Source organism: Balaenoptera physalus, assembly GCF_965194825.1.
Source record: "Balaenoptera physalus genome assembly, chromosome: 3".
NCBI classification, from domain to species: Eukaryota; Metazoa; Chordata; class Mammalia; order Artiodactyla; family Balaenopteridae; genus Balaenoptera; species Balaenoptera physalus.
This window is the reverse complement of record NC_138890.1, coordinates 3,467,561-3,494,314: the sequence shown is the minus strand read 5'-3', so window position 1 is coordinate 3,494,314 and position 26,754 is coordinate 3,467,561. Positions and strand designations below refer to the sequence as shown.

General features: G+C 58.0%; 3 protein-coding genes and 1 long non-coding RNA gene across 11 annotated transcripts in view; 3 read left to right on the top strand and 1 right to left on the bottom strand.

Annotated features, from left to right (window-relative positions):
• SEMA6B (semaphorin 6B) overlaps positions 1-10,693 on the top strand; it is a 70,914-nt gene extending 60,221 nt beyond the window's left edge. For all 5 annotated transcript variants that reach the window (XM_082456906.1, XM_082456907.1, XM_082456908.1 and 2 more), the window contains 14 exons: positions 461-521; positions 653-715; positions 1,123-1,224; positions 1,637-1,727; positions 2,071-2,190; positions 3,010-3,098; positions 4,594-4,811; positions 5,672-5,803; positions 6,040-6,189; positions 6,601-6,783; positions 6,872-7,018; positions 8,153-8,230; positions 8,363-8,421; positions 8,831-10,693. In XM_082456906.1, coding sequence (XP_082313032.1) covers positions 461-521; positions 653-715; positions 1,123-1,224; positions 1,637-1,727; positions 2,071-2,190; positions 3,010-3,098; positions 4,594-4,811; positions 5,672-5,803; positions 6,040-6,189; positions 6,601-6,783; positions 6,872-7,018; positions 8,153-8,230; positions 8,363-8,421; positions 8,831-9,735 — 2,398 coding nt within the window. In that variant the 3' untranslated portion in view covers positions 9,736-10,693. The remainder of the gene's footprint in view (positions 1-460; positions 522-652; positions 716-1,122; positions 1,225-1,636; positions 1,728-2,070; positions 2,191-3,009; positions 3,099-4,593; positions 4,812-5,671; positions 5,804-6,039; positions 6,190-6,600; positions 6,784-6,871; positions 7,019-8,152; positions 8,231-8,362; positions 8,422-8,830) is intronic.
• Positions 2,308-4,587, bottom strand: LOC309658411. The gene is made up of 2 exons (XR_014262225.1): positions 3,205-4,587; positions 2,308-2,798 (listed from the first exon to the last, which is right to left on the bottom strand). It is a non-coding gene; the product is annotated as an uncharacterized lncRNA (long non-coding RNA).
• A 3,088-nt stretch (positions 10,694-13,781) lies between the features above and the next one.
• Positions 13,782-16,455, top strand: LRG1 (leucine rich alpha-2-glycoprotein 1). Its single transcript, XM_082456938.1, has 2 exons — positions 13,782-14,037; positions 15,043-16,455. Exons 1-2 carry the CDS (start codon positions 13,898-13,900, stop codon positions 16,052-16,054), a joined length of 1,152 nt encoding a protein of 383 aa, XP_082313064.1. The 5' UTR covers positions 13,782-13,897; the 3' UTR covers positions 16,055-16,455.
• A 1,026-nt stretch (positions 16,456-17,481) lies between these two features.
• PLIN5 (perilipin 5) lies at positions 17,482-25,018 on the top strand. 4 transcript variants are annotated; one of them, XM_082456927.1, is made up of 8 exons: positions 17,482-17,566; positions 18,350-18,414; positions 19,240-19,435; positions 20,354-20,436; positions 20,809-20,989; positions 21,895-22,094; positions 23,637-23,750; positions 23,981-25,018. In XM_082456927.1, exons 2-8 carry the CDS (start codon positions 18,355-18,357, stop codon positions 24,509-24,511), a joined length of 1,365 nt encoding a protein of 454 aa, XP_082313053.1. In that variant the 5' UTR covers positions 17,482-17,566; positions 18,350-18,354; the 3' UTR covers positions 24,512-25,018. The 4 variants fall into 4 exon arrangements, with proteins under 4 accessions (XP_082313053.1, XP_082313054.1, XP_082313052.1 ...); XM_082456926.1 differs by having other exon boundaries at positions 17,487-17,566; positions 18,333-18,414; XM_082456928.1 differs by lacking the exon at positions 19,240-19,435 and having other exon boundaries at positions 17,484-17,566; positions 18,201-18,414.
• The last annotated feature ends 1,736 nt before the right edge of the window (positions 25,019-26,754 follow it).

Below are 26,754 nucleotides of genomic sequence, written 5' to 3'. Positions count from 1 at the left end.
CAGTGAGGATGGAGTTCTCAGGAGGAGGGTGCACTGGCCAGGGGAGACACTGTGGAGAGGGGGAGGAGGACAGAGAAGTGACCGCTGGACTTAACAGGGGCCAGTGACCTTGATTAGGGCAGTTTCTGCGGCATGGGGGGAGGGGTGAGAGCCTGGGGGAGACCGAGGGGTGCTGAGGGGGGGACAGCGGATGTAAAGGCATCAGACAGTGCGTTGTGTTGGGTGTAGGCCATGGGGTGTGTAAGCGTGAGGTGGCGTGGTAAGGCATGTGGGGTGTGCTAGAACCCGTGGCTCACTTTAGGGCACGAGGAGGCGTGTTAGGGCATGCACATGCGGAGCTGCACGTGGCAGGGGCGCTGGCACGCCCCTGTTTGGCACGTGTTGGACCTCACGTCTGCTGCCAGAATAGTGGGGAGGGGGGGGAGGCTCTCCGATCTCATTAACTACACCCCTCCTCTAGGGACAACCTGTACCGGGTGGAGCTGGAGCCCCCCACGTCCATGGAGCTGCGGTACCAGCGGGTGAGGAGGGGGTGCAGGCGGGAGGGGGGCCCGGACACTGAGCTGGGGAGCAAGGTGGATTCGGGCCTGCTTAGCAGGGTTCCTAGGGCTGTCAAGGACCCCGCTCACCTCACCAGCTCTCTGTGTCCCAGAAGCTGACCTGGCGCTCCAACCCCAGCGACATCAACGTGTGTCGGATGAAGGGCAAGCAGGAGGTAAGTGGGCCCTGGCCACGCCTCCATCAGCCCTGGCCATGCCTCCAACCATGCCCCAATCCGTCCTGGCCACCCCCCAGGGCAAATCTGCTTTCATTCTAAGCCGGGGCCCTGGTGTTGCCATGGCTACTCCCACAGCCTGACCACGCCCCCAAGGTGGTCCTCAGTCGTGGCCTTGCCCTTAGCCCTCGTCTTGCCATAGCTCCACCCCTTCAAGTGCCCTATTTCCCTGTCTGGGCCCCTCCCTTAGTCATGGCCTCGCCCCCAGCCTAGTCCTAGTTTAGCCCCCTGATTTTGCCACGCCCACATCCCTGGCCCCTCCTTGCAGGCCCCGCCTCTGCCCTGGCCCCGCCCACACCCGTGACCACACCCACCCTGGCTTCTCTCTTCCCGTCGCCCCAATCCAGGGCGAGTGTCGAAATTTTGTAAAGGTGCTTCTACTTCGGGACGAATCCACCCTCTTCGTGTGTGGTTCCAATGCCTTCAACCCCGTGTGTGCCAACTACAGCGTGAGTCACCGCTCTTCGAAGCCCTGACTGCCCCAGGTTCAACCTCCAAGCCTTTGCTTACCGGCCCTCCACTGGTCATGCCCTATCCCCAGGCCACATCATCTCCTACAGGAAGCCTTACTGGATATGCCCTCCCAGGCCCCTCACCCGGAGCTCCAGAGGAGGCTTCCAAAGGAGGCCTGTACAGGCTGCAGCAACTTAAACTACAAACCAGTTATAGGGTTAATTAGGATCGATTCAGACCCATTTATTACAGATCAGTAAATTGAGTCCCAGAGAGGTTAAATGACTGACCAAGTCACACAACATCCAAGGTGGCACCAGGATTCCCCTTGGAGGGGGTGGCTGGGGGAGCCAGGGGCTGCTAGGTATAGACAGGAGCTCTGTCACTCAGTCCCTGTCCCCCCTGCAGATGGACACACTGCAGCCCCTTGGGGACAACATCAGCGGCATGGCCCGCTGCCCATACGACCCCAAACACGCCAATGTTGCCCTCTTCTCTGGTGAGTGCCCCCAACTCTGACCATCTGATGGGGCCCCAGTCCCCAGCAAGACATGGCATTTTCCATGCTTGGAGTCAGGTCATTTAGAAGGTGGCTGGGAAACCATCTCTCCAGCTATGAAACAGGCAGAATCTCAAGGGCAGGGCTCAGCCGAGGTTGGGGATGAGCGGAGGAGTTGGGGATCAGCCTGAAGTCTGGGCCTCGGCAGGGTTGGGGCTCAGCCTGGGGCTTAGGGCTCACTTAGGCTCAGGGCTCAGTCTTGAAGTCAAGTTTTGACCTACCGAGCCTCCGGCCTCTATGATCTAATCTCTCACCTGCCTCCCCCTTACTCACCCCCATCCAGAAGGGATGCTCTTCACAGCCACCGTTACCGACTTCCTAGCCATCGACGCCGTCATCTACCGCAGCCTCGGGGACCGGCCCACTCTGCGCACCGTGAAACACGACTCCAAGTGGTTCAAAGGTGGGGCGATAGGGGCAGACCTGGTAGGGCTGACATTCATCAAATTCCCCCACCAGAATAACAGTCCCAGAGGAGACAGGCAGGGAACTCCCATCTCATCTTTGGAACCTACTAGCCTCTTTTTTTTTTTTTTTTTTAATTTTTTATTTATTATTTATTTATTATTTTTATTTTTGGCTGTGTTGGGTCTTCGTTTCTGTGCGAGGGCTTTCTCCAGTTGCGGCAAGTGGGGGCCACTCTTCATCGCGGCGCGCGGGCCTCTCACTATCGCGGCCTCTCTTGTTGCAGAGCACAGGCTCCAGACGCGCAGGCTCAGTAGTTGTGGTTCACAGGCCTAGTTGCTCCGCGGCATGTGGGATCTTCCCAGACCAGGGCTCGAACCCGTGTCCCCTGCTTTGGCAGGCAGATTCTCAACCACTGAGCCACCAGGGAAGCCCCTACTAGCCTCTTTGAAGATAAAGTTAGAGGAAAGATTTAAGTTGGATCTAAAGTAGAACTTGCTGGAAATGGGTGGCTTAGTAACCCGAAATGGAACAGCACGAGCGGTATGGTAGGAGCTCAGCTCAACACATGAGGGAGGAAGGTGACAAAATAATAGATGTTGCTGTCTGTGGAAAGAAGACACGGTGATTTTAGGATTCTGACACCTACCCCCTCCAAAAAACCCCCAAAACTTTGGTCTCTTTTATTTTGCCTGGGTAATCAGCTGATATTCCCTTCACTGTAAAAGCAGCCAGCCACCCAGGCTACTGTGTTCCCAGCCCCAGAAACTCCCTTTCTCCTGTCACGGGCTGAGTTCTGACCCCTCCTCTCCTGCAGAGCCCTACTTCGTCCACGTGGTGGAGTGGGGCAGCCACATCTACTTCTTCTTCCGGGAGATCGCAATGGAGTTTAACTACCTGGAAAAGGTAGGGCCCTATTTCCCCTCCCAAAGAGGCCCAGGCAGTGGGGCATGCAGCTGAGAGGCTCTGGTCTCGGGAAGTGGGGAGCAGAGGTGGGTCCATGAAACTCCACCTGGGGCAAGAGGGTCCATCTGGTCCTCAGGGCCCTCCACTCCAGCCGGGTCCAGGCCCCTGGGGCTTGAAGACATTTCTGGAGCAGCCCTGGGTGAGGGTCCCGGGTCTGAAGTCAGATACACCCCTGAATGCAGTCCCAGTGCCATTGCTGTTCGCCCGTCCACCCACCCATCTACCATCATTTATCCATCCTTCCTCAACGGCCCATCTGTCTGCCCACTCACTCTCCCACTCAGCCGCCCTCTCACCTACCCATCTATCTGTTCTTCAGCCCACCCACGCTTCCAATCAAACCACTTATCTATCCATCCGCCCACCCCCTGACTCAGCCATCCTCCATCCATCCGTCCACTCACCTACCCTTCCATGCACCTATATATCCATCCACCCACCTCCCACTCATTGACTTCTTCATCCATTCATACACCTACCCGTCCATCCATTCATACACCTAACCATCCATTGATCTATCCTCCTACTGATCAGCTCATCCATCTACCATCCATCTCTCCCTCTACCTGCCCACCCCTCTATAATCCAATTATCTATCCCATCTCCTCCTCATCACCTGCTCATCCACTCCATTCAACCTTCTATCCACCCATGGATCCACCCATCCACTGATCTGTCATTACCTCCTTCATCTGCCTTTCCATCCATCCATTCATCCATTCCTCTACCCATCTCTCCACTCAGCCACACTCACATCCATCTATCCATCTGTCCACCCATCCATCCTTTCATCCATCCATCCACCCACCCATTCATCTACCCATCTATCCATTCATGCGGACTCACACCCATTTACTCATCCAACCATCCATCCATCCACCCATTCATCCACACACCCATTCATCCATCAGTTGATTATCTCCTTCTTCCTTATCTTCACTGTCCATCATTGTCTCCTTCAAATTCATCCATCCATCCACTAATCCATCCATACATCCATCCCATCCCTCAGTCCATGGAGACATTTAAGTGCACAGACTGCCACTTACTACTAGTGTGACCTTGGGCCTCGGTCACTTTCCTTTGTCTGTGCCTCAGTTTCCCCTCCGTACCACGGGGATATCAGTAGGCCCTCCTCTGTAGAGCTTTGGGAGGAACGTGAGAGATGAGGAGGATAAAGTGCCTGGTACTTAGTGAGTGATCTGTAAGTGGAAGCGATGATGATTACGCTTGTCGTGGTGGCTGTGATCATCGTCATCCCCACATTTCGCTGGGGAATCTGGTGCTCAGGGGGCTAGGGTGACTGGCTGGGGCACCCACAGTGACCCGGGGCCAGGCTCCTGCATCCCATCCTGGGTAGCGGGCAGTGCGACCTGCGGGCAGGCCTTGCGGAACACAGGGCTCAGGCCCCCCCCCCCGCCTGCTGATGTGCCAGGTGGTGGTGTCCCGTGTGGCCCGGGTGTGCAAGAATGATGTGGGCGGCTCCCCTCGCGTGCTGGAGAAGCAGTGGACGTCGTTCCTGAAGGCACGGCTCAACTGCTCGGTGCCGGGGGACTCCCACTTCTACTTCAACGTGCTGCGGGCCGTCACGGGCGTGGTCAGCCTGGGGGGCCGGCCCGTGGTCCTTGCTGTTTTCTCCACGCCCAGCAACAGGTCAGCGGGCACCGTCGGGAGCAGACTGGGAGCACTGGGTGGGCACGGGCATAGAGTTCCCATGTTACCTCACCACATATTCCCTGGGTCCTGCACTGGGCAAGATTTGACTCCCGGAAGGCCTCGGTCCCAGGCCAGGGGGCACCAAGCCAGACACTGACCCTCTGAGGCCCTTTGGCCAGAACTTGGCAGATGGGGGTGGGGGGGGCGTCCTCATCCTCTGCCTTTGGAGGAGGGGTCGGGGAGGGCTTCCTGGAGGAGGCATCAATGGTTGTGAGATGGAAGAAGCGGGAAGAGCATTCCAAGTTGGAAGAACAGCCTGTGCAAAAGCCCTGAGGCTGCAATGAGCTTGCTATGTTTAAACCATAGGGAGGAGGCCCGTGTGGCTGGCGTGGAGGGAAGCAAGGGGGAGAGTGGAGGATATGAGGGCAGGGAGGTGACGGGCTGTGGGGAGGAGCCTGGATTTTATCCTGAGAGCAGTAGGGAGCCATGGGAGAGTAAGGAGCAGAAGAGGGACCAGGTCAGGTTTGCATTTTTGGAAAACTCCCTGGGGAATAGGTTGAAAGGGAGCAAGAGTGGCACCTGGGAGACTGGATATCCAGGCAAGTGACAAGGGGGGGCCTGGACACGGGTGGCTGTGGAGGGGCTGAACTATGATCCAGTCTGAGAACTGTTCAGCAGGTGGAGTGACTGGATTGGACGGGGTGGGGGGGCGGGGGGGGGCAGCAACCTCTGGCCCAGGTAACTGAACATGTGACAGTTCCGGAGGACAAACACTCCTCCACCTGCTTGCCCAGGGCAGTCCCCCACCCCCACCCCCACCAGGCTCACTGCTCCCTTTCATCTGCCCCCACCCACAGCATCCCCGGCTCGGCCGTCTGCGCCTTTGACATGACACAGGTGGCTGCCGTGTTTGAGGGCCGCTTCCGTGAGCAGAAGTCCCCTGAGTCCATCTGGACACCCGTGCCGGAGGACCAGGTGCCACGGCCCCGGTGAGAGCCCCCTCGACCCTGAGACGGGTGCCTGGGTAGGATCCTGACCCTGGACCAAGGGCTGGGACTTCCAGGCAGTTAGTTATTTCAATAGCTGTTGCCGAGTTCAGCTGTACCCATTATGCAGGTGGGGAAAACCGAGGCCCTTTGGGCAGGGCAGCAGGTCCCCTGGTGAATCAGAGCCCCTATGTGGGGGCCTCCATGTCCACCCTGACCACCCCCTCGTCCCCACCCAGGCCCGGGTGCTGTGCGGCTCCCGGCATGCAGTACAATGCCTCCAGCGCCTTCCCGGACGAGATCCTCAACTTCGTCAAGACACACCCCCTGATGGACGAGGCAGTGCCCTCACTGGGCCACGCGCCCTGGATTGTTCGGACTCTGATGCGGTCAGTCCCTACACAGGGCCGGGGTCCTGGTGGCCGAGCCTGGGTGGGAAGGAGAGCCCTGGCCAGGGTGGTGGGCAAGAAGGGAGCACAGGGCCAACTTTGGACACGAGGAGGGGAGCCAGACACTCAAGACAGCTGGGCATGTGGCTCCGGGGCTGCCCGGAAAGATGGAGACAGAGGGAGACACAGAGAGAGGGAGAGAGAGACCATCTGACACAGAGAGATGGAGGGAGACAGGGAGAGAGACAGGCAGGCCCAGGTAGGAGTCGGGTTTGGGGGTCTGTTTCTCTGTTTCTCTCCATGATGTGCCCCCTTGGAGCCACGCCCATTTCCACCTTGCCCAGCGTGGGTGGTGCCCAGGACCCCAGGGGGCTGGGAGGCAGCCTGACCTCTGCCCAACCCTGGCCCCAGGTACCAGCTGACGCGAGTGGCCGTGGACGTGGGCGCCGGCCCGTGGGGCAACCAGACTGTCGTCTTCCTGGGTTCTGAGGCGGGCACTGTCCTCAAGTTCCTTGTCTGGCCCAACGCCAGTGCCTCGGGCACCACCGGGCCCAGTGTCTTCCTGGAGGAGTTTGAGACCTACCGGCCGGACAGGTGAGGCCAGGCAGAGGTCAAGGGACAGGGCCAGTGGGCAGGGAGATAGGGCATGCCCCTTGAGTCTTACCAATCTGCTCACCCCCAGGTGTGGACGCTCTGGGGGTGGCGAGGCAGGGCAGCGGCTGCTGAGCCTGGAGCTGGATGCAGCCTCGGGTGGCCTGCTGGCGGCCTTCCCCCGCTGTGTGGTCCGAGTGCCCGTGGCACGCTGCCAGCAATACTCAGGATGCATGAAGTGAGTACTCCCGGGCCAGCTGTGGGCAGGGGAAGTGAGGGGAGGTGACCACGGGGAGAGGGAGAGAGTCAAGTTCAAGTCCAGGCCCCAACAGCATCCTGACTCACTGAACGATGAGCAGGGCAGAGGGCAGAACATGTTCAAAGGCCCTGGGGCAGGACTGGGCCTGGTGTGTTGGCGGAACAGCGAGGGGGCCTGTGTAGCTGGAACAAAATGAGCGAGGGGGAGAGAGGGAGGAGGGGAGATCAGGGAGGGGACGGGGCGGGGGGTAGGTCGTGCAGGGTCTGTGGGCTGTGGGGAGTACTTGGGCTCCTTCCCCCACCCCTGGAGTGAGGTGGGAGCCCTGGAGGTCTATAGGCAGAGCAGGATGGGATGTGATTGACATTTCTAATAGCAGCAGGAGCAGAAGCTGGGGACCAGGGAGACAGCTGTTTGTCTGCCTCTAAAGTGGGTGGGAGGAACTTCCCTGGTGGTCCAGCGGTTAAGAATCCGCCTTCCAATGCAGGGGACATGGGTTCAGGCCCTGATCGGGGAACTAAGATCCCACATGCAGCAGGGCAACTAAGCCCACGTGCCACAACTAGAGAGTCCACGCAGCCAAAAATAAAAAATAATAATAAATTTTTTTAAATTAAAAAAAAAAAAGACAAAATGGGTGGGAGGGATGTCCCTGGCGGTCCAGTGGTTAAGACTCCGCGTTTCCACTGCAGGGGGCACGGGTTCAATCCCTGGTCAGGGAACTAAGATCCCACATGCTACGTGGCACAGCCAAAAAATAAAATAAATAAAATGGGTGGGAAGATCACATGCAGATAAAACACTGCCACATCTCTGGACTCACAGTGTGCCCTTCACACGGAGCACCCGACCCTGTGCCCGCCGACTTGGCAATAATGATGCCATAGCACACACCCAAAGCACAGACTCAGGGGCAAGCCTGCCTCAGCTCCAACCCTGGCTCTGTCCCTTGGGCAAAAGTAAACTTCCCTGAGCCTCAGTTTTCTCATCTGTAAAATGGGGAAGGAATAGCCCCCACCACTAAGACGTGCCTTGAGAACTCCCAGAGTTGACAGTAAGAGGTGCCTCAGAAGGGGCTGTGGTTGATCTGCCCTCCGGGTCCCTTGTCTGCTCCAGGAACTGTATTGGCAGTCAGGACCCCTACTGCGGCTGGGCCCCGGATGGTTCCTGCATCTTCCTCAGCCCTGGCACCAGGTACTGGGGACAAGGGAGGTGGGGGGCGGGTATGTGACCCACGTGATGATCGGGAGTCCCCCCCCCACCAACCACAGCTCTGTGCGAGGGGTTTCTGCTGACTGCGCCTCTCTGCCCCCCTGCCCTCATCAGAGCCACCTTTGAGCAGGACGTGTCCGGGGCCAGCACCTCAGGCTTAGGGGACTGCACAGGTAAATGGGGGAGAGGGGAGGAGGCCTGGGGACTCGGAGTCCTGGTCCTCCAGGGTTCTCACACCCTCTGCCGCCCATGCCCAACGGGGGAGGGGGCGGTACTGGCTTCCGTCAGGGCTTGGGAAGGGCAGGGGGCCCCACTTCCAGGTAGGGAGGTGGGAAAAGGACCGACAGATGGCGAGGGTGCGCTGCGGACCGCAGAGAGAGAGACCAGGAGACAGACAGATGGACAAACTTTAAGACAGATGCCAGGGGACAGAGATGGGCAGACGGGCGTTTAAAGGGTCAGAGAGGCGCCACGAAGCAGAGAAGCAGACAGACGTTGAGTGGGTAGACCATCCGGAGGCCGCGAGAGGTGCGCAGGGGACCGTCCCCGGCCGGGCCCCTCACACGCCGCCCTCCCGGCCAGGACTCCTGCGGGCCAGCCTCTCGGAGGAGCGCGCCGGGTTGGTGTCGGTGAACCTGCTGGTGACGTCGTCGGTGGCGGCCTTCGTGGTGGGCGCCGTGGTGTCCGGCTTCAGCGTGGGCTGGTATGTGGGGCTCCGCGAGCGGCGCGAGCTGGCCCGCCGCAAGGACAAGGAGGCCATCCTGGCGCACGGGGGCGGCGAGGCCGTGCTGAGCGTGAGCCGCCTGGGCGAGCGCCGGGCGGGCGGCCCCGGGGGCCGGGCCGGGGGCGGCGGCGGGCCCGGGGTTCCCCCCGAGGCTCTGCTGGCGCCCCTGATGCAGAACGGGTGGGCCAAGGCCACGCTGCTGCAGGGCGGCCCCCACGACCTGGACTCGGGGCTGCTGCCCACGCCCGAGCAGACGCCGCTGCCCCAGAAGCGCCTGCCCACCCCGCACCCGCACGCCCTGGGCCCCCGCGCCTGGGAGCACGGCCACACGCTGCTCACGGCCTCCGTCTCATCCTCCCTCCTGCTGCTGGCCCCCGCCCGCGCCCCCGAGCCGCCCCCCGCGCCCGGCGAGCCGGCCCCCGACGCCCGCCTCTTCGTCGCGCGGCCCGGCCGCGCCTCCCACGGCGACTTCCCGCTCACTCCTCACGCCAGCCCGGACCGCCGGCGGGTGGTGTCGGCGCCCACGGGCCCCTCGGACCCGAGCTCCGCCGCCGACGGCATCCCTCGGCCCTGGAGCCCACCGCCCACCGGCAGCCTCCGGAGGCCGGGCACGCACGCCCCGCCCGCCGCCGCGCTGCGCCGCACGCACACGATCAACAGCGGCGAGGCCCGACCCCGCGGCCGCCACGCCCGGCCCGGCACGGACTTGGCCCACCTCCTCTCGTACGGGGGCCCGGACAGGACTGCGCCCCCCGTGCCCTAGGCCGGGGCCGCGCGCCTCGGCGGTGCCAGCCACGGGAACCAGGAGCGAGAGACCGGGCCAGCTCCGAGTGGGTGCTCAGACCCCCGGCCCAGCCGCGAGGGGTGGGGGGCGCCCTCTGCCGCCCGGAAGCACAAGGGGCTCGGCTCCCCGCCCCGCCACGCCCCGGGGCCGCAAGACCCTGAGGCGGTCTGGGGCAGGCGGGCGGGCGGGCGGAATGTGCTGTGGATTTGAGGTTGACCTTCTGCGCGTGGATTTTTGGTTTGTTTTCCAATTTGCGTTTCTTTTGCAGTTTTCTAACCAATTGCACAACTCCGTTCTCGGGGTGGCGGCCGGGGGCTTGGCGGCGGGAAGGGGAGGGGGCACATCTGCAGACCCCAGCTCCCCCCCCCGCCCCACCCAGAGACTCCTCCTCGACCCGGCCCCCGGCGTGTGTGGGTGTGTGTGTGTGTATGTGTGCATGCCGTGTCCGTGTGCAAGGGGCCGGGAAGGGGAGGGAGGCGTGCGCGTGTGCCCGCGGGCTGCTGCGGCGTGTGCGTGGGGGCGGCCACGTGCGGTGTGCGTGTCTGTGTGCGAGCGCGGAGGCCCCAGCGGCCTGGGCGTTGGCTGAGCCGATGCCGTGGCTTCCAGAAAGCCGGGGGCCTCCAAGGTGCCGGTTAGGAGTTTGAGGGGTGATGAGGAAGGGGTTTCAGGCAGGGGGTCGGGACGGCCTGCCCAGAAGTCGTATTGGCGGCTGTCTAAGGGCTCGGGCGGTCTGGGGGATGGCGAAGGCGGGCGGGCCCCCCTGTAAATACGGCCCCAGGGTGGTCAGAGGGTCCCATGCCACCTGTCCTCTGTGACCTCCCCCTTGACCTCCAGCTGACCATGCATGCCAGCTGAGTGGCCAGCTGAGAGTCCTGGACCCTCTCTGGAGTTTGCCTCCCCCAACCCCCTGTCAATAAAACTGTTTACAACCACCGGCCCCCAAGGCTCTGGGTTTGCTCTGTCTCCTGGGGGTGGGACTTGGACAGTGGCCTGGCCTGGCCTGGGGCAGTTGGGAGCACCTGGGAGAGTCCTGGCTGGGTCACTGCAGCAAACAGAATGATGGGGAGCTGGGTGTGGAAATGTGGAGTTGCGGGGGTCCCAGTCTTCATCTGGATGGGGGCCAGTCTCTGGTCCTTCAGCAAAAATTTATTATGCACCTACTGTGTGCCAGCCACTGTGTGGAGACAAAGACCCCTGTCCTCATGGAGTTCGCAGCCTAATGGGGAAGACCAACCACATACAAGCAAATTAGGACTTGATTCGAATTAGCGATATGTGTAATGAAGAAAAAGCCAGATAATGTGTTAGGTAGGGGGTGACTGTGTATGGGGGGGGGGGAGTTGAGGAGAGCCTGCCAGAGGAGGTGATATGTAAGCTGAAATAAGATGTGCTAAAAGGAGCAGCTGTGGGGAGATGTGCAGAGTGTTCTAAGCAGAGGGAACAGCCAGTGCAAAGGCCCTGCGGTAGGAACAAGCTTGGAGGAGGGCCCAGGCCATTAGTATGCCTGGAGCTGCCACACTAGGTGAGTGAAAGGGGAGCAGCTGGAGATGAGGAGGGAGAGGAGCACAGGGCCCCAGGCAGGCAGGGCCTCACCAGTGAGGAGTACAATTTTTTTTTTTAATTGTAAATAACATATACAATCAAATTTACCACTTGAACCATTTTTAAGTGTACTGCTCAGTGGCATTAAGTACATTCACATTGTTGTGCAGCCATGCCCACCATCCATCTCCAGAACTTTCTCGTCTTCCCAAACTGAAACTCTGTCCCCATGAAACACTAACTCCCCACTCCCTGCTCCCTCCAGCCTTATGAATTTTAAGTGGGACAGGAAACCATCAGAGAGTTTTAAGCAGGAGACATGATCTGATTTCATTTTAAGAGATCACTTTAGCATTATGTCACTACAATTCACAACTCTTCCGGCCCATGTCGATTAAGCACCTACTGTGGGCTGGGCTCTGGGGATAGAGCAATGAACAGGACAGACCCCCTGTCCCCCGCTTATCATGGGGAGACTGATTTAAACAAAGAAACACAAAACACCATTATGGCATCTAGCAGCTCCTCCTGTACCTGTGTGTCTTGTTTTTTCAGCTTGATTGAAATATATTTGACATATAACATTGTGTAGGTTTCTGGTGCATATCTTGATGATTTGATATATTTGATATATATTGTAAGATGATTATCACAATAAGGTTGACGCATCCATTACTTCACATAGTTACTTTGTGTGTGTGTGGTAAGAACATTCAAGATCTACTCTCTTAGCATCTTTCAAGTATACTGTACAGTCTTGTTAACTAATCACCACGCTGTACATTACATCCTCAGGACTTATGCATCTTAGAGCTGGGAGTCTATATCCTTTGACCAACATCCCTCCCTTTCCCTCACCCCCGAGTCCCTGACAACCACCATTCTACTCTTGGTTTCTATGAATTTGGTTATTTTACATAACTGAGATCACTCAGTATTTGTCTTTCTCCGCCTGACTTATTTCACTTACCATAATGCCCTCAAGTTTCATCCATGTTGTCCCAAAGGGCAGGATTTGCTTCCTTGTTATGGCTGAATTATATTCCATTATACATGTATACACCACATCTTTATCCATGCATCTGTGAATGGACACTTAGGTTGTTTCCATGTCTTGGCTATTGTGAATAGTGCTGTAATGAACATGGGAGGGCAGATATCTCTTCAAGATACTGGTTTCATTTCCTCTGGATACATACCCAGAAGTGAGATTGCCAGATCATATGGTAGCTCTATTTTTAATTTTTTTTTTGAGGAACCTCCCTACTGTTTTCCATAGCGGCTGCACCAATTTACATTCCCACCAGCAGTGCACAAGGGTTCCCCTTTCTCCACATCCTCACCAACACTTATCTCTTGTCTTTTTGATGAAGCCATTCTAACAGGTGTGGGTGACATCTCGTTGTGGTTTTGATTTGCATTCTCCTGATGATTAGTTATGTCAAGCACCTTTTCATGTACCTGTTGGCCGTTTGTATGTCTTTGGAAAAACATCTACTCAGGTCCTTTGCCTGTTTGTGTATGTGTCTGTTTTTGTGTGTCCATCTCTGCAGATATGTTGTTCTCTTCTGTGTGTCCTGCTCTGTCTGTGTCTCTGGGTCTGTCTATGTATTTTTCCCTGTCTCTTTGTCACTATGTATGTCTGTGTATTTCACGCAGGTGGTTATCTGTCTTTCTTTATCTGTGCCGGTCTATGCCAGCCTGTGTGTTTCCCTCTCAGCCCGTATGTCCACTAAGAGAATGCTTAGTCATCCTCACAGCTGAATAGGGACAAAACCCTTCAGAGATTGGGCTGGGAGAAAGAGGCCATAGTCAGGCATGCAGATAAAGATAATACATCACACCTGAATGTTTAGAACTCAACAAGAATTTAAGCACTGAATAGCCAAACCTGTGAGATGCAGTCAAACAGTTCTTAGAGGGAAGTGTGAGCCTTCAGATGTACTTATTAGGAAATGAGAAAAGTCCAAAACAAATAGCACATCAGCTTCAGCTGAAGAAAGAAAGAATGGAAGGGGCTCTCGGAGACTGAGTTCAGCTTCACAGATGGGGAAACTGCGGCCAAGAAAAGTTAAGCCACTTGCCCAAGTTCACAAAGCAGAACAGTCACAGAAGAGCTGGGATTCAGAACCAGGTTTAGTTCCTCCCAGACCATTGTTCAAAGACTGTGGAGACTTTTGGCATCACTTGCTTTTGAATTCTTTTTTTAAAATTATTTTATTAAAAAAAAATAAGACTATGTCATGAATATAAGACAAGTGTTTTTTTGTTCTCTTCACTGAGCTTCCTGGTTGCTCAAATTTATTATAAATAGTACCTCTTGCTCAAACAGTTGTCCCCATCTCCCAGGACAGACTGGCGCCTTACAAACTTGACCCTTGATTCCTAGATTGGGGGAAGTGGGGACTCAGCCTCAGAGACTCTTGGGTACCCACTCCCCAAAAGCAGGCCTCAAGGGAAAGAAAAACTAGGTAGAAACAGGGTCGAGAAGGCGGTGGGCAGCCCACCTTCTGTCCTCCCCCTGCCAGGAAGCAATTTTGCAATCCTGACCCCTCCCTTCCCCCTGGCTGGCTCAGGTCCAGCCCCTAACGGGAACAGGATGTGGGTGGAGACTTCCCCATGGCTGGTGCCCCTGTCCCCAGCCCAGGCAGGTATAAGGCCACCTTGCCAGACCAAGGGAACCTGGATGGAAAAGAGAGAGGCCGCCATGTCCTCTTGGAGCCCAGAGCAAAAACAGAGGTAGGTCCCCACCCCGCCCACCCTGGGCAGGCCCGGACACCAGGCAGTGCAGAGATCCATGGACATTCCGTCTGACCCACTGAAGTCACAGGGCCAGACGTAGGCCTGCAGGCTGGAACAGACTGACACTCAGGCTCTATCTATGGACAGACTCATTCCCATACACACACTTACTGCAGAAGGCCCAGGTGGTCCACGGGCTGTAGTAACCAAGGATGTTCAGGTGGTCTCTAGTGCTGCTGGGCTAGGGCATTACTGCTGGAGGGACCGGGAGGAGCAGAAGCCCCAGCCCTCGAAGGGTTCCAGTACCAACTGTAAATCTCACCATCCCAAAGCCAAATGCCTGCCTCCAGACCTGTACAAGACAGGATGCACTTTTCATGCTCAGAGTCTCGTTTGTATCTGGAGTCCTGGGTTGCACCCCAGAACTTTGGAGCAAGATGGGGCTGGGCACAGATAACCTAGACAGGGCTAGACAGAAAGAGGAGCAGTCCAGAGGGGGAAACTGAGAATTCTGCTTGGAAAGATCAGAGAAAGCTTTGTGGAAAGGGGGCCATTGGAGCTGGGGTTTTGCAGGATGAGTAAGAGTTCATAGGCTCTGCCTTCAAAACATGGAGCCAGGGAGACAAGAAATGACCCAGAAAACAAGTGAGAGCAGAAGAAATTAGCAAGTTGGACTGCAAATAATTAATAGTCCATTGGGGCTGGGCTGGCAATGGGGAAGGGTAGTATGTAGGGGTCAGACTAAGAAACTCAGGTTTCATAGAATTCTTCCTGGAACAGGAGCTACTTCTGGCAGCTGTGGGGGGTGGGGGTTGAGGGTGGAAGCCAGGAGAGGAGGAGGAGGGGACTACTACACTAGTCCAGGCCAGCAATGAGGTGGCATGGTCCAGGGTGGTGAAAGAAGGTGGGAAGAAGCAGGCAGATTCTGGGTATATTTTCACTTTGCTGGGTATATAATATCATTATTTTGATTTATTAAGCATTTTCTGTCATTGCCTGCAGCCCAGTAGGCTGGGACTCCCATCTTTCTAGAATCCTCTTCCTGCTGCTGTTATTTGTGGTCTCAGCCCAGGGGGTCACCCCAAATCCAGACGCCTGCCTGGTGTCCCACTCGGGTAACGGCAGCTCCGTCTCCTGCCAACCACCTGCCAGAATCCCCCACTACTTCCCAGCTGACACCGTCTACCTGGCCGTGGAGTTCTTCAACCTGACTCAGCTGCCTGCCAACACCCTCCAGGGCATCCCTAACCTCCAGGAACTGCACCTTTCCAGCAACCAGCTGGAGGACCTCTCCGCCAAGTTCCTGCTGCCTGTGCCTCAGCTAAAGGTGCTCGATCTGACCCGCAACGCCCTGACCCGGCTGCCTCCTGGCCTCTTCCAGGTCTCAGCTGCCCTCCACACCCTGGTGCTGAAGGAAAACCAGCTGAAAGTTCTGGAGGCCTCGTGGCTGCACAGCCTGAAAGCCCTGCGGCATCTGGACCTATCCGGGAACCAGCTCCAGACGCTGCCCCCTGGGCTGCTGGCCAGTTTCACCGACCTGCTCATCCTTGACCTTGGCAATAACCAGCTGCAGACTTTGCCCCCTGACCTTCTGAGCGGCCCCTTGAGGTTGGAACGGCTGCACCTCGAGGGCAATAGGTTGCAGGAGCTCGGAGAGGGCCTTCTGGTGCGCCAGCCAAAACTGCGCTACCTCTTCCTGAACGACAACAGGCTGGCCACAGTGGCAGCCGGCGCCTTCCGAGGTCTGCAGAAGCTGGACATGCTGGACCTCTCCAACAACTTGCTGACCACCGTGCCCAAGGGGCTCTGGATGTCCTTGGGGAAAGCTGCTGGGAATATGAAGGACGGCTTTGACCTCTCAGGTAATCCCTGGATCTGCGACCAGAAACTGGACGACCTCTATGAGTGGCTGGTGGCCAACGAAGACAAGATGTTCTTCCGCAATGACACACGCTGCGCTGGCCCTAAAGCCTTGAAGGGCCAAATGCTCCTAGCGGTGGCCAGGTCCCCTTGAAGCCTGGGGCTGGGGGCGGGGTGGGGAGGCAAGGCTTGGCAGGACGCCGCACCCCACTTAGCAAATAATCCCACCTTCTAAGAGTGAGGCTGGGCTTCCCATAGTTGCTGGGACCTGTTTCGCCCATGTTGCCCCAAACACACCTCGGGCTCTTCCTGCTTCCTTGCCTCTGCTCAAGCTGTATGCTCTTCCAGAAATCTCTTTCCCCTCTTTCCCAGGTCTCTTGGTCTCTGGCTCCTCCAACCTGTCCTGGCCACACTGGGGTTGGCTCAATCTGGCTCTGTTTCCCCCAGTTTCAGGGGTTCTCTGAGTGCAGGGCCTGGGGCTGGGTTCCCTCTTACTCAGCATCACTCGGTTTGAGGTCAGACTGGAAGGGGTTAATAAATAACTGTTGAACAGAATTGGATGTATTCGCTGTGTTCCTTGCATTCTCCCAAGGCGAATTCCTAGGTCTCCAGAATGAAGCAGAAGGAAAGGAGAGGCATGCCATGAAATCCCAAAGGGATAGCAATTGGGATCTGATGGCTGTGACTGCTCCTCCCCCTTTCCCCATCCTTGGATTTAACTGGAAATAAAACCCTGACCATTGCCCAAGGTGTCATTTTACCAGTGGATTCCTTCCAGAGCTTGTGTCCTGGGGAAGGTTTAAATTAAACCAGATTGCTTCAGGGCTCCAAACAATTTTTAATGCTGGCCTGTGATAACCAGGGGAGCAGCTGCCCAGGACGAGCATGGGCAGGCTGGATGGGGCTGAACAGCTGGGCAGAGGCCCTGGGGGCTGTGTTTTCACAGCTCCAGAACCTCAGGGCCACCTTCCAACACAATGTTGGGCGTGATGGGGGTCGAGGTCAGACTGGGGGGACCCTGGGATGTTTGGGGCATGCTCGGTTTTTGCAGCTCCCTGTAAGGAGGGTCATGCCCACCTTGGTGGTCATTCCAGGTGTGGTGATGAAAGCCAGGGTTCTGCAATCTGGCAGAGCTGGGTTTGAATCAGATTCCTCAATCCTAGGCGACCCAGGGCAAGTGGTTTAAGTATTCTGATCCTCATTTTGCTCATCTGTAAAATGGGAATCCAAGTGAATGGACTGGCCTGTCTTCCGGCTTAGTTAAGCGGCAGGTTTTAAAAAGTAAAAAGAAAGACCTTGAGGACTTGCCCAAGGTCACTGGGCGAAGCGGTGGGGGGGCTGTGATCGCCCTCCACCGTCTCTGCGGCAACAGCAGTGAGGGTGACAGGTGGCCAAACTTAGCCAAGGAAAGTAGCTCAATCCTTGTCATACAGCGTCCCCAAGTTGCTATAGCAACCGCAGGGCGCTCTGGGAGCCCCTGGGTAGGGCGAGGGGGCCCGGAGCCCCGCCCCGGGCACGCCCCCCTCAGGCCTCTCCCTATTGGTCGATCCCCGAAGGTCCCGCCCCCAAATCACTATAAGGCGGGCGGGGAAGGCTGGCGTCGGAGGTTGGAGTTTAAGTGTGGGGTCTGCCGCAGTACCTGGGGGCTGAGGCTGAACGTGCCCGGGTGAGTGCCTCGCAGGCGGCGTCCAGGAGTGCCCAGCAGGCCCGAGGGCGCGGTGGGTGGGTGGGAGGGCGAGAGTCCAGCGGCTTGGGGAGAGGAGTGGTGTGACAGGCCGGAGCAGGTGGCTGAGACCCTTGGCCCAGTTGGCAAAAGCTCAGGACCCAGTTGGGAGAGGACTAGGGTTCTGAGGGCGCTGGGTGCGGACGGGGGAAGAACTGCAGGCGGGGAGTCTGAGGTCGAAGTCCCGCTCTGAGTCTACTTAGCTGAGTGACCTTGGGCCCACCATGGACCTGCTGTGTGCTTCAGTTTCCCTGTGTGTCAAACTGGACTGTGGATTTACTGGGGTTCTGCGGCTTGCTCGGTTCCATCCCGGGCCAGGGCAACAGGGATCTTCCCTAACTGCAGCGGAGGCAACAGCCCACACAGGTGAAGGCATTTGCCCAAAGTCACACAGCAGGTAATGGCCAGACTCGAACTCAGGTGTCTCTCTGCCCAGAGCCCATGCTTTGAATCACTGCAGGGCCTCCACTTTGTCAGAGGTTCTCTACTATGCACCTGCTGTGTACAGAGCCCTGTGCACGCATTGTCCCTGCCCAGGGCGCTCTGAGGTAGGCATTATCATTACCTCATTTTGCAGATGAGGAAACTGAGGCCCCAAGAGGGAAGGAGACTTGCCCGGGTCACCAAGCCCAGTCAGACAGAACCCAGGGCCTGGGTGGGAGCCGGGAGGGCCGGTGTGCAGGGGCCCGTCACTCTGTGTTGCCCCCAGGGTGACCCTGTTTGCAGTAGGCATGTCAGAAGACGAGGCGGCTCAGGCCCCCAGACCCAGCTTGTGGGAGCAGGACCAGCAGGTAAGGGGCTGCACCTCCCGTGGAGCTCGGCACGGGGGGAGGTGGGGGGGCAGTCCCTCCTGGGACAGTTTCAGACAGGGTCCCCCTGCCCTTGCTTTGAGAACCTTACTCTGAGGGCATTTTGGAGCATGGTTGGGGGAGGCACATTCTACCCATTTCCCAGAGGGGCAAAGTGAGGCCCAGGGAAGGGTGTGTCTCTGGGGTGTGTCTCTCCAGACACTCCCAGCCAGCTTACCTGGTCTCTGCCCAACTCTCTCCCACTCCCATCTCTGGGTCTCTACCTGTATCTCTCTGTTTCTGTGTCCACCATCATGGCACTCTTAACAACAACAACAGTAATAATAGCAGCAATCACAGCCTATACTCTGCATCATTCACTGTTCCAAGCGCTTCACATATTGTACTCCTTGAATCCCCATCACAGCCCTAGAAACCCATTTTACAGATAGGGAGACTGAGGCACAGAGCAGTTCACGCATTTGCCCAAACTCACACAGCTTGAAAGTGGAGAACCAGAACTGAACGCAGGTGGTCTTGCTCCAGAGGCTGTGCCCTTAATGACCAGACACTAATGGCTCTTCCCTCAAGGAGACTTGAGTCTTTCAGAACCGGTCCCGCTCTGTGTATGCTGTTGAGAACAGGAGCTCTAGGCGCACCTCGGCGTGGGTGTCCATTGCCTGCATGCAGCTGTGCTCAATACACTTCCCCCCCCACCCCTCTCACCTGCCCCTCGTCCCGGCCCAGAGAGGGTGAATGGGCTCTCTAGCATGTGGCTGAGCCCCCCACCTCCACCTGGGACCCCTCTGATGCCACCCCTTCCTGCAGAACGTGGTGCAGCGTGTGGCGGCCCTGCCCCTGGTCAGGGCCACGTGCACCGTGGTCTCCGATGCTTACAGCGCCGCCAAGGACAGGCACCCGCTGCTGGGCTCCGCCTGCCGCCTGGCTGAGCACTGCGTGTGCGGCCTGACCACGCGTGCCCTGGACCACGCCCAGCCGCTGCTCAGCCACCTGCAGCCCCAGCGTGAGTCCCCCTGGCCAGAGTCCTGGGTCCTGTGGTTTGTCCCACTGCCCCACCCTCTCATGCTCCATCTGCATGACAGGTGCTGCAGTGGACCCCCTGAGACGGGTGTCCCTCTGCAGTCTCACCTATGCTGCGTGCCTTTACTCTGTCCACCGGCCTGTCCCCCATCCACCTGTGTCATCCCCTCTCTTGGTCCTTCTGCCTGTGCCATCTCACCCTCCATTCTCTGCCTGTCCCATCCCCCATTCTACCTGCATCCCTTCTGCCCTCTGTCTCTGCTTATGTTTCCCTCTGTAGTTTGATCACCTGCCCGTCTGCCCTTAGCTGTTTCCTTGGGGCCCCCCTCCTTTTGTCCCCATCTTGTCTCACTGTCCTCCTCCCTTTGGCTAGCCTGATGTGCCTTGGGTCCCTTTGCCTGTCCAATCTCCCTCCCCTGTCTGCCCCTTCCTCCACCCGTCCTGAGCCTGTGACCAGCTCAGGGGGTCCAACCTGGCAGTGGGGTTGGGGGACAGAGAGACCCTTGGCCTCGCATCTGACCAAGGAAGGGGATCACCTGAGGGTCCCAGGCCAGGGCCTCGCCCGCCTCCTTCTCAGCCGGCTTGTGTGGCCTTGAGCCTGCTCGCTGGGGCGTCTGAGCTGGACATGGGTGAGGAGTCACCTTGGTGCTGGCAGCAGCGGTGGCAGGGCAGAGGCGGGAAGGGCAGAGAGGCAGGGCCAGCCCGGTGGCTCACCCACACACTCAGGGTCCCGGCCCCTTGCAGGGGGCCAGCCAGGTGCCCCCTCTGTCTTTCCCTCCGTATGTGTGTGTGTCTCCTTTTTTCTCTGCCTCTCCCTCCAGCATCCCCTCTCTCTATGTCCCTGTGTCCCTCTCTCCCTCGACATCTCCCCAATTCTCGCTCGCTGCCTCTCTGTCTCCAGTGGCCACAGTGAACGATCTCGCCTGCAGGAGCCTGGACAAGCTGGGGGAGAAGCTGCCCTTTCTCCAGCAACCTTCAGAGACGGTACCCAGCACCACCAGATTGTGGGGAAGCTGTAGGGGGTGGAGGTGGCAGCGAGAAACACAACCTGAACACCTGGGCCAGCTGGACTCCAGGACCCAGTCAGGCGTTGGTCAACTGGAACAAAACAGCAGCCAGATGAAAGTCATTGACACCCGTGTTTACTGAGCACATAATATGTGCCAGCTGGTGCTGGGAATCCCTTCAGCAACCCCACGAGGAAGAGATTTGATTTTCCTCCACTTTGTAAGAGGGGAAATTGTGGCCCAGAGCCAAACAGGGGCCAGGGGTCCTTGCCCCGCGGCCCCAGGGAGCTGGGGGCAGGGGAAGGGAGCTGGAGACCTACAGCAACTGGAGCTGGGCCCCTTCCGCCAGGTGGTGAACTCGGCCAAGGACGCAGTGGCCAGTGGCGTGACAGGCGTGGTGGGCCTGGCTCGGCAAGGCCGCCGCTGGAGTGTGGAGCTGAAACGATCCATGAGCCACGCCGTGGACGTGGTGCTGGGCAAGTCAGAGGAGCTGGTAGACCACTTCCTGCCCATGACTGAGGAGGAGCTTGGTAAGGCCAGAGCCCTCCCCGCTCGCCCCTGAATCCTCCTACCCATCCCTGGCGGTGACGGATCAGAGAGGTCCCGGCCTCACCCAAGGCCACATAGCAGATCAGTAGGGAACATGGAGCTCCAGCCCAGGCCTGACCTCCCCCAACCCGCATCCTACTAGAAATCTGACTACCCAGAGCCCCAAGAGTATATGGGGCTTATAGACTTGAGGGCCACGGCCTCCAGCTGCTGGCCCCCCATACTGTAGTATTTGGCCTGTGCAATGCCTTTAAAATGGTTTAATTCATCACATGCATTGAAAAATCAGGTTTTGCCCTACAAATCCTGATTTCTAACTTGCCTTGGAAAATCAGACATTTGGGTTGAATGGCGTCCTCCCCTTTACGTGGTTCCCTTAAACCCCACCATTCTCCAGTGTTCTACATCTGGTCCGTTGACCCTGGAGACAGTCTGACTTCCAAACCCTGCTTTATGGCACTAGAGGAACACGGGGCGTGCCCCCTCCTTCGCAGAAAGGCTGTGAGCCATTTTTGAAGCACCTTCTGTGGGCCAAACACTTGTAAGCGACTCTTTCATTATTATAAGCTCCATTCACAGATGAGGAAAATCGAGGTAAAGAGACCCGGGATTCGAACCGAGGCAGTCAGTAAAGTGGTTACGAGTGCCTGGGTTCGAATCCCGGGTCAGCCTCTTGCACCCCGTGGGACTTCACCTCTATTTACCTTGGGTTTCCTCATCTGTAAGTAGAGCTAATAATAGTGCCTACATCGGAGGGCTTGGGGATGGTCGCATGAATTGATATTGTAGAGGGGAAATATACAAGCTGTGGGAGAGCCCATGGGCGTGTCCACCCAGAAGCAGAGGGCGTGGGCACGCTGACTCCCCTCCCCATCCCGTCCTCCAGCGGCGCTGGCAGCGGAGGTTGAGGGCCCGGAAGTGGGCTCTGTGGAAGAGCAGCGGAGACATCAGGGCTACTTTGTACGCCTGGGTTCCCTGTCGGCGCGGCTCCGCCACCTGGCATATGAGCACTCTCTGGGGAAACTGAGGCGGAGGAAACACCACGCCCAGGACACACTGGCCCAGTTGCAGGAGACTCTGGAGCTGGTGAGAGCCCTCTGCCTGCCCCCCTTTCCCACCCCGTGATGCAGGCCAGCATGCGTGGATTGAGTGCCCGCGGACTACCTGGTCCCCTGCTAGTCTGAAAGGGGGAGGTGGAACCGTGTATGTGCAGGGCTGGGGCAGAGGAGGGACCCGGGGCTGGAGGCATTCAGTGGGGGTCAAGGCTCAGCCTGGGGAGGCAGGAAGAGGTTTTGTGGAGGAGGAGAAGTTATAGGCGGTTAAGATGGATGGGAAGAGAGTGAAGGTACCTCTTCCCGGACTCTCCCATCACCAATCACAATCTTCCCAGCCTTTAGGTTCTAGCTGATAACCCAGCTTCTTTCCCCGTTGTGCATCACTCCCTGCTCCAAAGGAACATAACAGCTCCTGTTTTCTGGGTTTGATGAGTTCAGACGCCCCCAACCTGCTCCTCCTGCATCCCTCTCCCCAACTCAACTGATGACAGCCCTGTCCTTCCAGGGCCTCAGGCCAAAACCTGGGAGTCACCCTCAACTTCCCTCTTCTCCTCCTCTCCCACATCCGACATATCAGCCAGTACTGTTGGCTCTGCCTTCAAAGTCTACCCAGAACCCGCCCACACCTCCTCCTTTCTCTTGCTCCACCTGGGTCCAGCCCCCGTGATTACTCAACCTGGTCCTGGTTTCCCATCCTGGACCCCACAGTCTGTCCTTCCTGAAGCAGCCACCAGAGGGCACCTGTGAGCACCGGAGTGGGCTAATTTCACTGAGCAGAGTGTCCTCAAGGTTCATCCATGTTGTAGCATGTTTCAGAATTTCCTCCCTTTTTAAGGCTGAATAACAGTCATCGCTCAGTATCTGCAAGGGATTGGTTCCAGGACCCCCCACGGATACCAAAATCCGAGGATGCTCAAGTCACTTCTGTAAAATGGCGCAGTACAGTTTGCCCTCTGTACCCACCGGTTCTGCATCCACGGATTCAACCAACTGCGAATCTTGGTTGAATCCGCAGATGCAGAACCCGCGGATACGGAGGGCAGACTGTGTTCTACTGTGTGGATCACAGTTTATTTCTATTAATCTTCTAATACCTGCCCTGTCCTGGGCACTGAAGGCACAGTGGCCCCCTCAGGACACTCACAGGCCAGTAGGGGGACTAGGGTCATGATGGGAGAGCATGCTGGGTTCTGTGGGACCCGGAGGAGGGATCCACCCAGCCAGGAGCCGGGGAAGGGAGGCTTCTTGGAGTGGGTGATGTCTACAGTGAGACTTGAACTGAAGTGAACCAGGCAGGGGGATGGGATGGAGAGAAGAGTGTTCCTAGCAGAGGCACAAGCATGGGCAAAACCTGGCAGTGAGTCTGAGTTTCAGGGGAACCACAGGTCTCAGGTCTGACCACGGGCAGGGGAGAAAATGGGCAGATCGGCCAGGCTGGATCCGTAGGCGCGGAAGGTTTGCATACAGTGGATGTTCCGGAAATGCCTATTGAGGCCAGATCCAGGCTGGGGTCCTGGTCCCCCCAACATTCCAAATCCTCCAGTTCTGACTACTGTGGTCCCTGTCCCCACAGATTGACCACATGCAGTGCGGGGTGACGCCCATCACCCCAGCCTGCCCTGGGAAGGTGCATGAGCTGTGGGAGGGCTGGAGCCAGCACTCCCCAGAGAACAGCTGCCGCAGTCAGGTAAGATGGCGTGGAGGAGGGGGGTTGGGGGGGCGTGGGAGGGGTTCTGGATCTGCCAGGGGTTGCCAGGGGCGGGGCTCCAGCCGGCTCCAACCAAGTACTGAGGTCAGCTGGTTCGAGAGTCCATGGGGAAACTGAGGCAGGGCGGGGGTCCTGGCGGGGGTCCATCCGGGACACCCAGGCCCCTCCCCTCCCCTCCCCTCCCCTCCCCTCCCCTCCCCCCCCCGCAGGCGGAGCTGGAGACCCTGGTGCTGTCCCGAAGCCTGATGCGGGAGCTGCAGAGCACCGTGGACGCGCTGGAGACCAGCGTGCGGGGCCTGCCCCCCAGCGCCCAGGAAAAGGTGGCCGAGGTGCGGCGCAGTGTGGACGCCCTGCAGGCCGCCTTCGCCGACGCCAGCTGCTTCGAGGACGTGCCGGCGGCTGTGCTGGCCGAGGGCCGGGGCCGCGTGGCCCGGGCCCAGATGTGCGTGGAAGAGCTGCTGGAGCTGGTGGTGCAGGCCGTGCCCCTGCCCTGGCTGGTCGGGCCCTTCGCGCCCATCCTCGTGGAGCGGCCCGGGCCCCCGCCCGACCTGGAGGCCCTGGTGGACGAGGTCGTGGGGGGGCCCGACCCCCGCTGGGCGCACCTGAACTGGCCGGCCCAGCAGAGAGCCTGGCAGGCCCAGTACGGGGACGGGATGGGCCTCCCCGGGGACATTCCCGAGGAGGAGCCTAAGTCCCCCAGCCGCCGCAAGCACACCCTGATGCCAGAACTGGACTTCTGACCCGATGGGGCCGTGGGACCGCGAAAGCAGCTGGAGGCCGTCCTGCACCCCGAGATCCCTGCTGCCCCCTAGCGGCCATGCATCAGCATTACTAGCCGATGCCTTGGCCTTGGCCCAGGCACGGAGTTGGGGGCTGGGGACCTAACTCTGAATCCTAGACCAGCTTCACTGATATTAGACCATCCCCAGTCTTTCCCTTGGACATATGAGGACTTGAACCTAACTCAGGCCTGACTAGCCCCAAGCTGCGTTCACTGGCTGTGGTCCCGCATTGCCCCACCCCAAGAAGCTGATCAAAACTCCCCAGAGAGTCGCATGTTTTGCCCAGATAGAAGCACACGCTTCTGTTTGGGGTTTTGAAAAGTGAGTGTCCCCTTCCTCCCCCAGCTTGTCTATCCCGGACTGAGGGGTCCCCAAAGATGCTTCAACAGCTGGACCTGCCACACCCACTTGCTTTGCTGTTTGGGGTTTTGCTCTCCAGAATAAAGGTGCTTCGTGTTGTCCAAAGGCCAGTGGCCTCTGTTCCAGCCGAGGTGGGTCTCAGTGTCGGGGTGCTGGGGGCCTCAGAGGTGTGCGACTGTATGGCACAAGCCAGGGTTCGAAATTTGAAAGGAGTGACGCCTCCCTGACCAGCTTGACATCTTGTCTGGAGTTCCCCATTAGTGCCCCACCCACCCGGGTTAAGCATTCAGATGTAGGTTCCTGGAATGGAAGCTGTTCACACTTTAATGAATTTCTTGGAAACTGCAAGGAGCAGGATCGAGAGGAGGGGGCTCAGAGGGAGCAGCCCCTCCTATGCCCTCCTCACTGGACCTGTAGGAGCTGAGCTTGCTGTGGTTTCTCTGGCTGCACTGGTCAGGATGGGGGAGACAAACGCAGGGTAAGGGGCACAGGCCAGTCTCGTGGGGGGCCCCCGTCCTCTGACCGTGTTCTTGGCTGTCCCTCAAACTCCCCTGTGGCCAGGCAGGGTGTTGGGAAAGCACGGTCTGATGTGGTGAGGTCAGGGTGTTCCCTGCCTTCCTTGGGATCTGGTCCATGGGTGGCTCTGGGAGTCCCAACCACTTCCCACCAGTTAGATTCACCTCCCTGCCCCTCCTCGGGAATGTCCGTGGCTCCCTTTGCCCTCAGACCAAACATCCACGCTCCTCACCCTGGCATTTGAGGACTTCTGGTTTCATCCTTGGGCTGACAGAGACACTGCTGCAGTCCCACTGAACTGTGCACATTCCCCCACCTCAGGGCCTTTGTTCAGGCTGTGCCTGGAATGCCTCCCACCCTCCCCACCATCTCTCAGATACATCTCATCCATCCTTAAGCCCAGCCCCAATGCCACCTCCTCCAGGAAGCCTTCCCTGACTCTCCCCTGGTGGGATAGCTCCAACCCTCTGCAGCCCACCTTCTTGGGGCTCCAAGTGCTTTCCACCTGGATATAAACCACAGGCAGCCTTGCCTTCTCTTCCCTCACAAGGCTGGGGGCTCCTGGAGGGCCAGGCTTGGTGAGGATGAGCCGAATGACACACAGAAGGGGCATGTGACAGAGGGACCGGCTCAGGCTCAGGCAAAGGCACGGCAGTGGGGAATCAGTTTGACCAGCACTGAGGGGAGGGAAAGAGCATGAGGTAAGTCCTGGAATTTGGGGGGAGGGAGCAGTAGTTAAGGCCCTGAGGTTGAGTCCCCGCCTTGCCTACAAACGGATGGGTAAGCAACTGCTCCTCTCCAAACCTCAGTTTTCTCCTCTGTGAAACGGGTATGAAAGTAGGAGTAAGGTAGCCCTTACTACCTTAAGTAAGTAAACCCTCAATCCTAGTAGGCCGTTCACCTGTGGAAGCTATCGTTCATTCACTCATTCGTTGGTTCATTTAACAAATAGTTGTTAAATAGCGCCTGCTGTGTGCCAGGCAGTCTTGTACCCTGCGGGCACGGCAGTGAGCAAAATGCAGAAAAATTCTGCCCTCTAGGAGGGACAGACCATAAACAAGAAAAATACGTAAATTATTTGTCTTAGTAGGTGATGAGAAATAAAAGCTGGAGGATGGGGGAGTGTGCAGGGGTACAAGGAGGGCGATATTTTTTTAAATAGGAGAGGAGGGGTCCAGGAAGACCTTTCTGAAAAGGTGACATATGTGCAAAGATGGACGAGCATTCCTCACAAAGGGCAGCTGGTGCAAAGGTCTGGGGGCAGGACCGGGCCTGGTGCGTTGGAGGAACAGTGAGGAGGCCCATGTGTCTGGAGCAGAGTGAGC

Bases quoted from the DNA above. Each gene is read 5' to 3' on its own strand.
- PLIN5 (XM_082456927.1), top strand. From the start codon at position 18,355: ATGTCAGAAGACGAGGCGGCTCAGGCCCCCAGACCCAGCTTGTGGGAG. The intron at 20,437-20,808 runs GTACCCAGCACC...CCCTTCCGCCAG, and splicing joins TCCAGCAACCTTCAGAGACG to GTGGTGAACTCGGCCAAGGA. The intron at 22,095-23,636 runs GTGAGAGCCCTC...CTGTCCCCACAG, and splicing joins TGCAGGAGACTCTGGAGCTG to ATTGACCACATGCAGTGCGG.
- LRG1 (XM_082456938.1), top strand. From the start codon at position 13,898: ATGTGGGTGGAGACTTCCCCATGGCTGGTGCCCCTGTCCCCAGCCCAG. The intron at 14,038-15,042 runs GTAGGTCCCCAC...CATTGCCTGCAG, and splicing joins AGCCCAGAGCAAAAACAGAG to CCCAGTAGGCTGGGACTCCC.